The following is a 14,437-nucleotide window of genomic DNA, read 5'->3' as shown; positions in this document are numbered from 1 at the left end:
GTTGATTTTAACATGTATTGACTAAGGGTTGTGAATACTTATGTAAATTAGATAGTTTTGTACTTTATTTTCAATACATTTGCTAAATTTAAAAAAAATATGGCTCCACATTATGGGGTATTGTGTGTAGATGGGTGAGAAAAAAATAAATATTTAATCAATTTTGAACTCAGGCTGTAACACAGCAAAATGTAGAATAAGTCAAGGTGTATGAATACTTTCTGAAGGCACTGTATACATAGAAGAACACATTGTTTGAATCCATTTTTTTTTATTTCTCAATCACATAAAACAAATCATGTCATTTTTAAGATTGCTTTGCTGAATTATTCAAGTCTTTTCTGAGAGCACATCCACTAACAGTGTGTGAATGTACAGTAACTCTGCTTGCTTACAGGTCCAATGCAGCCATTTGTTTCTCAATATCAAGTCATTTCTAGGTAACAATTGACCCTTTGCTAAGCCTGGACCCCCTTGGTTACTGTTGCAACCTATGACAACATTTTCCCAGGAAGCTCCATTGCCCAGTCAAACTACTGGACAAACCACTCACAACAATCTTAAACTGTGTTTTTAATACACAATAAATTATTGCGGTGGACTGTCATTACAATTGCTTCACGGGAATCTGGTACAATTAAGTTTGTGGAAGATTGGATGGCTCTGAATGCACTGTCATGCAGTCAAAGCTACAACTATAACTACTTTTGGAGCTAACTAGTTATCTCAAGTCGAATCCTGATGTCAACAGCAGATTATAGTTGTATTCATAATATAGATAACTTAGCTAGCTGACATACATTTTGAGAATCAAGTTATAATAAGTGGCTAGCTAGTGTTAGCAATGTTTGGTGGTCAATGAGACTGAGAGCTAGCTAACCAGCTGAGCTAGCAAACAATGTAACAAAAGTATAATTAGGATTTAAAAAATACTCCAACTGGCTCTGTGTTGCAGGAATCACAGTAGCAAGTAACCCTGGTGCATTGTTATTTAGCCATTGAAACAATTTAGTTACATTTTGATGAAACTCTCAGTTTTGCCATAGCTCTCATTGGCTTTCATGTGTTTGAAACGTGAGCAACTACAGTTGCTATCCATTGGAGCACTGTGATTGATTTCCCAACATTCTGGGGTGGGGCTTAGTTAAGGGTCAATTAAGGAACTTGCTGTGATTGTTTTCAATTAAAATTGTGAAAATAGCAAAAAGCAATTTCTCAAGCAAGAATTTTACTTGGACTGTCTGGGAGTGGTCTGGGTGGGGAAGGGAAAACTGAAAACTAGCTTTTATTGTCAGAGGTTTAAAACTATCTTTCTTATTGGTCTATTAATGTCACCAGGCAGGCTAAAACTCCGTCCCATCAAAACAGGCTGGAATTTCTGGCTGTCTTCTCAAACAGTTCATACACTAAAAGGTTTATTATCATAATTTTCACAATTTCATAATATTATTCAAACCTAGTAATGTGGAAATATATAAAAACTCAGGAAAATCAATGTTTTAACTGCCCCGGGCCTTTTAAATCACATTTTGAGTTTTGTTTCTTTCTCTAAATGTATGTTCTGCTTTCACTGTATGTTTTGTGGTGTGTGTATTTCAAGTTTGGCTTTTTTAAGTGTTTGACTGTTGCTGTTTTATATTGTTTGAATTCTCATATTTGATTGTGTTTGTGTCACACTGTACTTTTACTTATTCTCAAAGCCATTTCATACTGTTGATGGGACAAAGAAACAAAATGATTGGATGATTTAAATGGAAGTTGAGAGGTATAACACAGAGGCAAAACATCACCACATTGTATCAAAAACAATACAATATTTTCTAGTTACTCCTCAATACAATGTTTCTTACATTCCATCCATTAGTATTTCCATCAGGTTTGGAAAAAAGAGGAATGTAATCTATTGAACCCATTGGGTGATCCATGTCAAGATGACTATTGACAAACAATCATGGCTTTATCTGAAGCAAGATGCTGTATCTCTCATGATCTTTGTGCGGGTATTATTACTGCATGTAGACTGTACTTAAAGCCACTTTGGCACTAGCCATGGGGATGTATACAAACTATAACGATCATGACAATCATCATCAAAATTACAAGTATCATCATTTTGGACACATTCCTGAAGTTTCTCAGTAGTAGGCAGTTGGATTTAGTGGTGGGAGACTTCTTGTAAACATGGGAGGATATATTCTCTTGGAGTCATTCCTATTACGTTAGTATTTAGATGCTTTCTGTGCTGCATTCCTTAGGCTTCCTGTTAGCACATTGTCCCATTTATTACACTATATACAGAAAGTGACCGTTTTAACATTCATATTCTAAAATAAATTATTGTCATACATAATCTCTTACTCAGTTTCTTGAAAATAAAACATATATTATATATACTATATCTATACAATGTGCAACTACAAATTCATTGTATGTTATTGAGGAATACTGTGCCAGTATGTTTTCTCGCCTCCCACCTGGCACTAGTCTAGGAGCAAAGAACACACATCACAGTAAGGGATGTGGTCCCAATTTACTGGATTAGGGTGCTGTTCAAATACATCCTTCCTTCATTCCTTAATATAATTACAGATCTGAGATCAGTAATCAACAGAAGAGAGTAGAGTAAGGAGGAATGATGCACCTTTGAGAAGAAATGGACAGGTTTATCAATGAAATTAAATGTCCTCAAAACGTGGAGGTCATTGAAACATCTACAATCAGGTCCAGTAAGTGTGTTTAGTGTAGGTAGATTCAGTGGTAGGTAGATCTTCTGCACAGGGCCATTCATTTGGGCTAATTTATTGCTCATATTGGTTTTGCCGATGAATTATGGATGCCCATATATTAAACTCTCAGAAATGCACACACACAGTCAAAAGGTGTGTATTCTGGCCATTTCGGTGAGTCATTTCTAGGTGTGGTCCTGTACTGCTCTAGGCTCCACTGCTACTCCCCTCTGGCTTCTAACATTTTACAGTGTTACCCATACTTAGGCGCTGTGTGTTGTTCCTGACCATGTGACCTGATCAGGAACAACCCAGATTACATGATCTGGAAAAACTTAAGGTCCTACCAATACTGCCTGACAAGAGTTCCCAATTCCAAAGAGGTCGACTGAGGTAAAACACATGGACAGAAACAGAAGATCACATACATTCTGTACAGGAGCTTCCAATTTGAACAGTTATATATAACACAGATATATCCACAAAAGTAACAGATTATTATAGCGCCTAATCAAATGATTGATTTCACTGGATGAACTGAAGTACGGTCTCTTCTAGCAATATTATCATATCGTACGTTGCACAAAAACAGACACCGATTTTATGTCCAAAGTTAAATATCTCTACATTATTGATCCAATAATATACTTTAGAATTTAAAAATAATTTTGACAAGAACACCACGTTATAGAAAACACACTTATGGTACAGTAAAGAAAAAGACCAAATCTTTAAAGTAAAGATAACATACTAGTAGAGTCACTGTGATTTAAAAAATAACCTGGTTTGGGTTTGAATGAGCATTCTCATAGACACAGCAAGGCTGTTCTGAAGGTTTGTTGTTGTTGTTACTGTTGTTATGGTTGTGGTTGTTTGAGGGAATGTGTGGGTGTTGGGGGTGTATGAGAGCAGCCGTTAGGAATCTTGGGGTCCCGGTATTGTAGAGGAGGTGTATGGGTTAAAGATGTGTGTGAGCCAAAACACAAGGGGGCATTAGAAATGCTCTATGACCTATGGGTCTGGCTTATTGAAGTGTAGCTCACAGCCTCTGTAGTCATCTGGTTCCACTCTCACTGATCTATAAATTCCAGACCTTCAATTTCAATCCTTTAGAGAGACGTACACACACACACACACACACACACACACACACACACACACACACACACACACACACACACACACACACACACACACACACACACACACACACACACACACACACACACACACACACACACACACACACACACACACACACACACACACACACACAGAGGGGAGTAAGGAATGAGAAAGATAGAGAGCAGAGAGACATGGTTAATAATATACCATGGCAAATCCAGTTTGAGGGAGATCCAATTTCCCACTTGTCTATCATAATATTAAAAACTCAAACAACTGATTCTAGAAAATGCAAGTAGGAGAGGAGAGATTTGAGAAAACAGAGAGACAATAACCTCAGTGGGCAAAATGGAGACATGCAATGCACCAGACAGGGGCGGCAGGTAGCCTAATGGTTAGAGCGTTGGGCCAGTAACTGAAAGGTTGCTGGATTGAATCCCAGAGCTGACAAGGCAAAACATCTGTCATTCTGCCCCTGAACAAGGCAGTTAACCCACTGTTTCCCAGTAGGCTGTCATTGTAAAAAAAAAAATCTTAACTGACTTCCCTAGTTAAATAAAGGTACAAAAACTGTGACTGTGAGAGAAAAGTAGAAAAATAAAGAGGCAGAGAGGGATAGGGCCTTGCCTTCTTAGCAGCCCCCATGCGACTGTCCTTTTGGTTGGCGTTGAGGGATTTCCATACGGTGGTTTTAGACATCTCATCAGATATGTTAATATCAGAAGGGTCACACCTGGGGAGGAAGGGGTTAAAGCAACGGGTCAGAGGTCAGAGGGGGTGGGAAGAAGGGGAGGGTGGAGTCTGAGGGGGTTAGTACTCAACAAGCGGTGCAATGAACAAACCTCTACTGTACCATCAAAAGACACCACATACAGACAGTGAGCAAAGACATGAACCAAGACTTACCTGTCCACTAGATGTCATAGCCTAGGCAGCCAATAGTGGGTGTTAGATCCACACTATCAACTAGGATTGATGTGCATTCCCGGTAATACACTCCCCTGTGCACTGGCTAGTACATAAAGCATCCTCCATCCAGGATGCAAAGGCATAATTTCCCTCCTTAACAACCACGTTTAGCCAAGGGTGTGCAACATCCGAAATTACGAAAATGTTGACGGGACAGTTAAAGATAGTTCAGGAGGGAAATGATGCTTTTGCACACACACAAGTGTATTCCCTTTTCACCCACAACTACGTGGCTGTGCAGGATTCCAACACCATCATTAAGTTTGCAGACGACACGACGGTGGTAAACCAGATTACCTGCAACAATGAGACAGCCCACAGGGAGGAGGTCAGAGACCTGGCTGTGTGGTGCCAGGACATCAACCTCTCAGAGGGCTGAGCACATCCCCATCCACATCAACAGGGCTGTTGTGGAGCAGATCGAGAGCTTCAAGTTCCTGTGTCCACATCATGGTAAACACACATCAACACAGTCATGAAAAGTGCATGACAACTCCTCTTCCCCCTAAGGAGGCTGAAAAGATTCAGCATGGGCCCTCAAATCCTCAATACGTTATACATCTGCACCATCTACAGCTGCACCAAGTTCTACAGCTGCCATCCAGAACCTCTATACCAGGGTGTGTCAGAGGAAGGCCCAAAAAACTGTCAGACCCCAGCCCTTCCATGTCATTGACTGTTCTCTCTGCTACCGCACAGCAAAGGTCTGGCACCAATAGGACCCTGAATGGCTTCTACCCCAAAGCCATAAGACTGCTAAATAACCAAATACACTACTATTTCTCTTTTTTTCTCTCAGCATTGTTGGGAAGTAAGCATTTCACTGTTAGTCTGCACCTGTTGTTTATGAAGCATGTGACAAATAAAATTAGATTTGATTTATTACCGGGAATGCACATCAATCCTAGATGTTAGTGCAGATCTAGTGCCCAGTAGCGACTGCCTAAGCTATCTCGACCATCACGTATGTGTGTTCGTAGGTAAGTGTGTGTGTCTTCATAAGGGTGTACGTGTTCATATGCGTGTGTGTGTGTGTGTGTGTGTGTGTGTGTGTGTGTGTGTGTGTGTGTGTGTGTGTGTGTGTGTGTGTGTGTGTGTGTGTGTGTGAGCGTAGGTAAGTGTGTGTATGTGTCTCTTCAGAAGTGTGTGTCTGTGTTACCTGGGGTCGTGTGTTTTGGGGAACTGCAGGAGCTTGCTGCTCTCCATGGGGATATGGACTGAGGTCTTATCCTCTACTGCTGTACCCAGAATCTCCTCATCCTGCTGCACACACACACACACACATACGCACACACATGCGCGCACACACACACACACACACACACACACACACACACACACACACACACACACACACACACTCACACACACACACACACACACACACACACACACACACACACACACACACACACACACACACACACACACACACACACACACACACACACACACACACACACACACACACACACACAGAAGAATATAGTGATGATATGTGCATGTCAGGTACAGATGTAAGATCTTAATTAGAGACAGTTTGCTACAGCAGGAAATTGATCCTGCAGCAATAGGAAATGTGAATTATTATGTGATTTATCATTTATGAACATTAATTAGAGATTGATCCATTTTTCGTAAGTCATTTTAAACAGTAAATACACTACAAGTAAAACATTTCCTGCATTGCAGGAAAGTTTACCTGTAACAGGGTGATCAAATTAAGATCCTACATCTGTAACAGAAAGAGTGTTAGGGTTGGCGGACACTACATGTTTTTAACCCGATCTACGGTCTGCCGAGAAACCGGAGCAAACCTGGAGTAAAACGTACCGCCACAGCTCGTAAAGTGTCAACACATACCTGATTTGTGGTTGATGGCTGTCACAGACAGGCTCCTGTGCGCTTGGCATCATGATCATTTCAAATGTTAAATATATTCAGCCTCAAATCGGCCAAGTGTGAACAATGCTCAGAGCAGATGCAAGGCATGTCCCACTGTTAGCCAATCAGCTACTCACAAGTTCATCACACACACAAAAACATACACACACACACAAGCTAGCTGGTCTGCTGGGATATGTTACAAGTCACATTTAAATGTGTTCTTACCCCCAAGCTCTTTTTGCAAAATCAACACTCCATATTGTCCTCTTTTCCGTAACCAGTTGCATGCCAAAATTTGCTTCATTCTTGATTTTGTCTTAGCTTTTTTGGCACATAACAATCAGGGATGTAGTGCTATTATTTTTATTTATTACGTCATCATTTCTCAATGAAATTTGGTTCCGAAATGTAGCCTGTTGTAGAATATCATTTTGGAATATACGTAGCCTACAATGCATCATCCAAAATGTAACAATTAACTTGCCTACACAGTGTCTCAAAGAAATGTTTCTATTTTTAAAATCCTGAAACACCTCATTAAGCCTACCGTGTTATACATTTTAGGCCATCATCACTGTCAATCGTGAATGATAATTCTTCACCTTTTATGGCTTAAATGTCCATGCTGCATGCCAACCATTTGATCCCAATCAGTTTCAGGGGAATATGGGTTTCGATCTTCTTCTTGAATGATGTAGGCTTAGCAACCTAACTACTGTTTAATCACATTTTAGAGCAGAGGGTGTTTAAGAAGCTATACTTCCACTTGTATTTTGTTTCAATCAGAGCATATCAAGCCTTGTGGTGTGGATTGTTGAGTTCTGGCCGCATGAGAAAATAAATGCGACTATTCAGCACAATCATAATAAGATGTCACAAGTAGCCTAATTACTTGGCAGTAGAGCGTAACGTTTTACTATGGTTTGTTATGTAAAATACTAATGAATCATTGAGAGATCTTGTGAGACATATTGATTCAACTTTAGTCTAAACTTTATTAAACAAGCACCATTCTGAGAAGTGGAGGAGCATCGTTCCACTGCATACCGGCTGCACTACACCCCTGACAGCAATCCAGATAAAAGCACACAACATCTTCCTCCATGCCTAGCAAATATATGCAAATTCTGGCCCGATTGTCTAATCGGAGGTTCCGCGAGGTGTATGTACTATTTCACTATAATTTAGCTTGACTAAATCGTTAAATGGGAGAGGTTCTCCGACGGATAGAGCCCGTACACCCAACAAAAATTGTGTCGTGTATTTCAGCCTTTCGTCAAATAATACACCATACCCCATACAACACTGCCTCTAGTGGTGACACAGCAAAGTTGACCTTCATGTTCCAAAAGCAGTTGTGTTGAATGCAATAGGATCAAAGCATACTGTAATCATACTGTAAATAGATGGAGTACCTCAATGTCAACATTCTTGGAGGCGTCATGCAGTTGTTTCTTCTTGCTCTCAGGCATTATGTCATCCAGGTAACTCAGCTCCCTCTTAGTGAAGCAAAGGTCCAACAACTTACGGATGAACACTAGAGCCAGAACCTACACAACACACACACGCACACACACATAAATACATACACATATATTGCCAGATATGATATTTCACATGTATGACATTCAATACAATGATACGACAAAATACTTTCAGCCATTTACACAGAGATTCCCAAAGCAAATACCATTCTTGTTCAATGGGACCAACTGGGATAAATAGGTTTAGAAGAAGCAATACCACAGTACTGCTATGCTCTGTGCCATAGTGTAATTGTTACCATCATGGGGAAGACAATGGCAGCCTTGGAGGTTTTAATGATCCAGAGCAGGGCCAGGCAGGTGAGCTGGGTGATGGTGAACAGGTGCACCTTCCTCAGGGGAACGTGTCTCAGGTAGATGAAGTCTGGCTGGTGCTTGGCTGGCATACCAAATAACTTTAGACGGTCAAAAAACTGAGAGATGAAAGAAGATAACATTGGAATTGTATGACAGTGACTTATAATGGCAACAAATGTGTGTGTATGTGTTTCTGCTGTAGAAGTGCATGCTTTGTAAGATATTACCTGTATCCCCCTCAAAGACGAGGCTCCCATGTAGAGAAATACTCCATACAGGACAGGCATGGGAATGAACTGCAGAGCCCCAGTCATGAAGACAGAGAGGCCCATCAGTAGGAAGATGACCAGGCCTGTGAGCCTCTGCTCTCTGATGCCCAGGAAGCGGGGCTGTTCCCCGGGGGCCGAGCTCTCTGACTCCAGTTTCAGGCTGTTGACGTGGGAGATGGAGAGCACGGTGGCTGCCACGAACCAGGGCAGGCCCATAATGGAGCACACAGCCAGCATCACCCCCACCATCAGCAGGTCCAGGTGATAGCCACAGCCCTTCTGTAAGGGGAAGGGTAAATACATGGAAGGAGAATAACACATGAAAAATCATACAGATCGACCAACAAATCCTTAACTCAAATTCTGACTTGTGCCCTCAGAACAAAGCTGCATTAAGAACAAGTTGCTTCTGACTAACTATTGGGCAATGGCCACAGTGTAGTCTTGCATTGCCATACCTCCAACAGTGTGACGGCATCCCAGTCCTTAGTAAAATAATATTTGGGACCAATAAATACAGACTTGTCTTCCTCTCACCAGTAGTTTATGCTCCTTGCGGTTGATGATGACAGCGGTGATCTGTTGGTCCATGAAGATGAGGATGGTGCAGAGCAGAGCAGGGATGGAGGCAGCCAGGACTGTCCACCACGGGTTTCGACCTATCGGGTTGATCAACCAACCACGGTCATCTCGGGTGGGCTAGTTAGTAGAACAGACAGAGACAAAAAATAAAATATCTGAGATAGCAGGGTACGGAATGGATCGTCTCGATAGTTTATAAACCACCTATCACATATAAAACAGTGATATTTTCATCCTACCTTAAAGTTGCTGGGCACCTGCAGCTTCTGCGAGGGAATTCCAATCAGGAAGTCAAGCATGACCATAAATACAATGGTGATAAAGACCGCAAAGTCACTGATCATGGACCGCACCTGAACAAAGCAGGAAGGGATCTTTGATGATGCAACAACACAAAATTGTCTACTAAAACTCAGGCAGAAAAACATAGGTCTCGACGAACCAGCATATAGAACAATTAACCCTGTAGCCTCTTCCCTTCCAAACACAAATGACACAACCATTGCATTGGAATCTATTTCAGATTGAGCTTCATACATTTCCACAGTTTTGTAATGTCTTACCCTGGTGGGGAAATATCGGCTGGTCTTACACTCTTTGAGGAACGCTGACATGAAGACAGTGGCGAAGAAGAGGATGGCTGACCAGAAGAGTACGTCAGGGGTGTAGGGGCCATGGTGTCCACAAGCTGTACCCACAAAGTGGCCTTGCAGATCTATGCACTCCTGAAGATCAACAAACACACAAAACAACATAGAAGAATAGCTCAGACAGCACTGCAACTGTTTGGGGTTCACGTCCCAGACCCACCATTGCTGATTCTAGTCTCCCCTGGACAACATCTGACATAGCTTACACTACTGACACTTTTTCTCTGATTCTACTGAATCTAAATATGATCTGCACCTGGTGGCTGAAACATCAGAATAGCTAAACAGCAACATGAGTGGGATATAGCCACGATTTGACCCGGCACTATCTTCTTTGACATGTATAGTAGTCTCTTACTAAACCCAGGGCTGACTATATTTTAAGTCATCTCGGCGGGGTATTGGGTTAAGTTTTCAACCAGCAATAATCACACCTCGGATGGACTTCATAGGCTACGATATTTCCTCTGCGAAAGGATACCTAAAGACAGCCGCTCAAAATGTGTGCAGTATCTCATATAGCATCTCTCCCAAACGGTATTTGTTGTTTGTTGCATTGGTATGTCTAGCAGACAGCCCCCTAACTAACACTTTGGTGTATGATTGTTTACAGGTATTTCCTCGTAAGGTGGGGTAGTGATACAATGATCAAATAGAGGGCAGGGTCGTGTTTCGGGAACACATGGCTCTTGACCTTTGCCTCTCCCGAGTCTGTACGGGCGTTACAGCGATGGGACATTACTGTAACGACCAATTGGATATCACAAAATTGGGGGGGTGTGTAGGGCCAGATGAACAAATCATTGGCTTTTGCTTCCAAACTGTGTGTTTTTCCCACGATTTGTATTTTGAAATCTGCAAAAGGCAAACTGAGAGCTGCAACCAACCATTCAAGTCAGGACTGGGATCCATTGCTAGTTTACCCATGAGTTTAACAGTCAAATTGCCAAGTTAAGAGGTTACAAAATCATTCTATGGATTATAGGTCTGTGGCATCAACGCAACAAACTGTAGCCTATATTTGTCGGGCATGCTGCCCAAACTACAGCCTTCCTGACTGTAGGCACACCGGTAACTGACAAAATAAAGGAAATACTTGAGTAAACAAAGGATACAATGTATATGTTACGGTGTGCAGTGCATTTTCCTGGCATGGTTTAGGGCCACTTGTAGAATCTATGCCAAGGAGCATTGTAGCTGTTCTGGCAAATCATGGTGCCCAACACCCTTTGAAGACCTTTATGTTGGGGTTTCCTTCATTTTGGCAGATACCTGTATTTATGTGATAAAACTTAATCCACAGTAATTTTTTCATTAACTGTTAATCCTTTGTGGCTAAATTATGCTGTCTGGACTATTTTGAACACAGGCTCCTCTGGTTGGATAAAAATTATAAGAATATATATTTTTTATATATACATTTTGTTTTGCCTCTAGTGCCCCCTACAGGCTTGGGCCCAGCCCCTGAATCATACAATTGACCAGTCACATTTATTTATTATGTAGTTAATTTGAATTGTTTTTATTAATCAGTTACCCAATCAACCCCCAGTTACCTACGTGGGCCCCCTACCTCCTCTCCTCCCCCCCATCTGATGATTAGCGGAGAGGCAGCAGGCAGCAGCTGGCTGGCTACATTCATTGAGTCTTCCTGTGGTTGCAGTGAAAAATGAAAAAATATATACTACATATATAATATATACATTATATATTTCCTTAATGAATTTAATCATACTTTTATTTATTTATTTTTGCTGCCTTTTGGGCCCCACATGAGCCTGGGACCAGAGGCTTCAGCTCTGGTAAGCCCCTGCATTAATCCGTCCCTGTGATTGTGTGTGTTTGTGTGGGAGTGTGTCGGCTGAGTTACCTTGACAGTAAGGTTGGCCCAAGGCACAGCAGAAGCAGTGATGTTTTTCTGACTCCATAGCTCCAGGGTTGTATTACTGGGGTTATCAGGCTCTGCACACCGACAGCTACAGAGAGAGATATACTCAATTGAATTCACTTCAGCCACAGAAAACATACTCTTAAGTATACTCTCACACACATAGTAGAAATAATTCAAAGAGACTAAATTACACAAAATGAGAAAATGGAAATAAAGTAAGAAACAGATAAAGACAGAAACAGGTAGAAACAGGAAGGTGTATGGTCCTCACTATGCCAGTGTGAGCTTGTCCAGGTCGCTGTGGGTGTTGATGGGGTAGTGTTCCCCCAGGTGGATGAGCTTCTCCAGAGCCTCGTAAATGAAGATGATGCAGATAAGGGAAGCAAAGGCTTCTTCTGTGAAGCGGGTGATGTAGCAGACCAGGGAGCTGGCATCTGTGGCCACCAGGACGAGACACAGGAAGGCCGTCCACAGGCCGATACAGGTCCTCAGAGACAGGTAGGACAGGTCATAGTCCCTGAGAGAGGGAGGGGGGTTGGGAGACAGTCAGAGGAAATATTAACAGTCAGGCCCTAATTATAGAACATTATAATACATTAATATAATGAAGAGAATGTACTGACTTGCAGAACTTGAAGAGGATCTTCTCAAAGACGAGGACAGGGCCTGTGCTACCCAGGATGGTGAGAGGCTGACCAGCAAACAGAGAGTAGGCCACTCCTGTCATGGATGCTCCCAGCAGAGACTCAATGGCACTCTGAGATACACACACACACACACACACACACACACACACACACACACACACACACACACACACACACACACACACACACACACACACACACACACACACACACACACACACACACACACACGTAAGCAAGACACAAGGGTGTGAGTGAGAGTGTTGGTGTGTTGGTGTGTGCGTGCATGCATATGTATTTGATTTTGATTTGATCTGACTGTACATGAGTGTGTGTGATAGTGATGCACTGGTTTAGAGTCATTCAATATTGTGTGGTTGAAGGGAAGCTGAGTGAATATATATCCTTCTTGTACAATTTATATAGGAAACATTGAGGTTTTTCTTTCATTATTTTAGGCTATCTGGTACTTGTGCATAAGCCTACGCTTTCGGTCCTAACTGTACGATAGTCAAATAGCCTACATGCCAATCGCCAAATGCTTTTGGTAACAGGTAGAAAGAGTTCATGTCGATCCACAGAGGCAAAACGGACAATGTCAGAGTTGAATTCAATAAGAGAAAAGCTGCGAAATAGAGAGTTGAAAATAAAGAGAAGGGAGGGCCATAAAATAAATGTTTAGAAATGATTTGGTGAAGTGGTAAAAGAGGATGATAGCAGTGCTGACTGGTTATGTTATGTTTGATGATAGTGAGGCGCTATACAAATTCCACAGTCACAAGACTTCAAATAGGCCTATAACACGTCAAGGGAACTGTAGTCTACTGTTTAGATGGGTTAAATGGAAACTCAAATCTGGACCCTGACTGTAGGTCTTTAACCTCTCACATATCCTAATAATAACTCCTGCAGAATTAAGCATTTCTTGCAGTGAAATTATACAACAGATGTAGGGCATATTTTGAATCTGGGAACAGGAGTGGAGAAATTGTATTTCTTTCTTTCAGCATCTTGAGAGAATATGAATGCGCAGTTAGATACCATCTGTAGAGATGCTATCTTTATCAGCATCATAAAAGCTGATAGTATTTCAACCACATAAAATATGCATCCAAGCCGAACTGAAATCTTATCAGAAGAAACATGTTGGGTCGTTTTCACAGCTTTCAATTTTTGCACAGAAAATCTTTCCCGTTTTTTTGCTGTTGTTGAGTTATTGTATTTTCTCCCTGGTCCCTGAACATCTTTGCTCTGCGAAAGAAACAGAGATGACAGAGAAAACTTGAATTCTTTCCATTTATGACATTATTCTGGTGAGCAAGGGTTTATATAGTCTTCTAGGGAAACATCTAATGACAGAAGAGAAGCTGCATATATTTAATTATAGACAAGTTGACTAACAAATAGCCTACCATAATGTCCGAAATTATAAACAGAAACATGCAGGGCCTTCAGGAAGTATTCATACCCCTGGACTTATTCCACATTTTGTTCTGACAATTTGAAATCAAACTGTAATACTTGTTTTCTCTTTTTGTTCTTCACAAGTCTACACACAACAACCCATAATGACCAATTCATTTTTTTTGATGGAAATGTTTGCAAGTTTTTTGAAAATGAAATATCTAATTTATATAAGTATTCACATCCCTGAGTCAATAGAATCAGCATTGACATTGATTACAGCTGTGAGTCTTTCTGGGTAAGTCTCTAAGAGCTTTGCACACCTGGATTGTACAATATTCCCACATAATTATTTTTAAAACTCAACCTCTGTCTAGTTGGCTGTTGATCATTGCTAGACAGCCACTTTCAAGTCTTGCCATAGATTTACAAGACAATTTATGTCA

At 41.3% G+C, this 14,437-nt stretch overlaps 1 protein-coding gene and 1 non-coding gene across 5 annotated transcripts in view; both read right to left on the bottom strand.

Annotated features, from left to right (window-relative positions):
* Positions 1-2,510: 2,510 nt before the first annotated feature.
* The window catches only part of slc4a8 (solute carrier family 4 member 8), a 59,612-nt gene continuing 47,685 nt past the window's right edge, over positions 2,511-14,437 (bottom strand). The window contains exons 13-24 of one of the 4 annotated variants that reach the window (XM_064968335.1): positions 12,564-12,697; positions 12,212-12,457; positions 11,920-12,025; positions 9,963-10,124; positions 9,639-9,752; positions 9,355-9,516; positions 8,776-9,096; positions 8,491-8,664; positions 8,123-8,257; positions 5,980-6,083; positions 4,479-4,584; positions 2,511-3,833 (exon numbers count right to left, since the gene is read on the bottom strand). In XM_064968335.1, coding sequence (XP_064824407.1) covers positions 3,828-3,833; positions 4,479-4,584; positions 5,980-6,083; positions 8,123-8,257; positions 8,491-8,664; positions 8,776-9,096; positions 9,355-9,516; positions 9,639-9,752; positions 9,963-10,124; positions 11,920-12,025; positions 12,212-12,457; positions 12,564-12,697 — 1,770 coding nt within the window. In that variant the 3' untranslated portion in view covers positions 2,511-3,827. Of the gene's footprint in view, positions 3,834-4,478; positions 4,585-5,979; positions 6,084-8,122; positions 8,258-8,490; positions 9,097-9,354; positions 9,517-9,638; positions 9,753-9,962; positions 10,125-11,919; positions 12,026-12,211; positions 12,458-12,563; positions 12,698-14,437 lie in introns of all 4 variants that reach the window. The other 3 variants (XM_064968336.1, XM_064968333.1, XM_064968334.1) reach the window with 3 other exon arrangements.
* On the bottom strand, positions 10,385-10,528 carry LOC135542816 (U4 spliceosomal RNA). Its single transcript, XR_010456137.1, has one exon. It is a non-coding gene; the product is annotated as a U4 spliceosomal RNA (small nuclear RNA).

The sequence above is a fragment of the Oncorhynchus masou genome, chromosome 6 (genome assembly GCF_036934945.1).
Source record: "Oncorhynchus masou masou isolate Uvic2021 chromosome 6, UVic_Omas_1.1, whole genome shotgun sequence".
NCBI lineage: Eukaryota > Metazoa > Chordata > Actinopteri > Salmoniformes > Salmonidae > Oncorhynchus > Oncorhynchus masou.
This window is presented reverse-complemented; position numbering and strand designations above follow the sequence as displayed.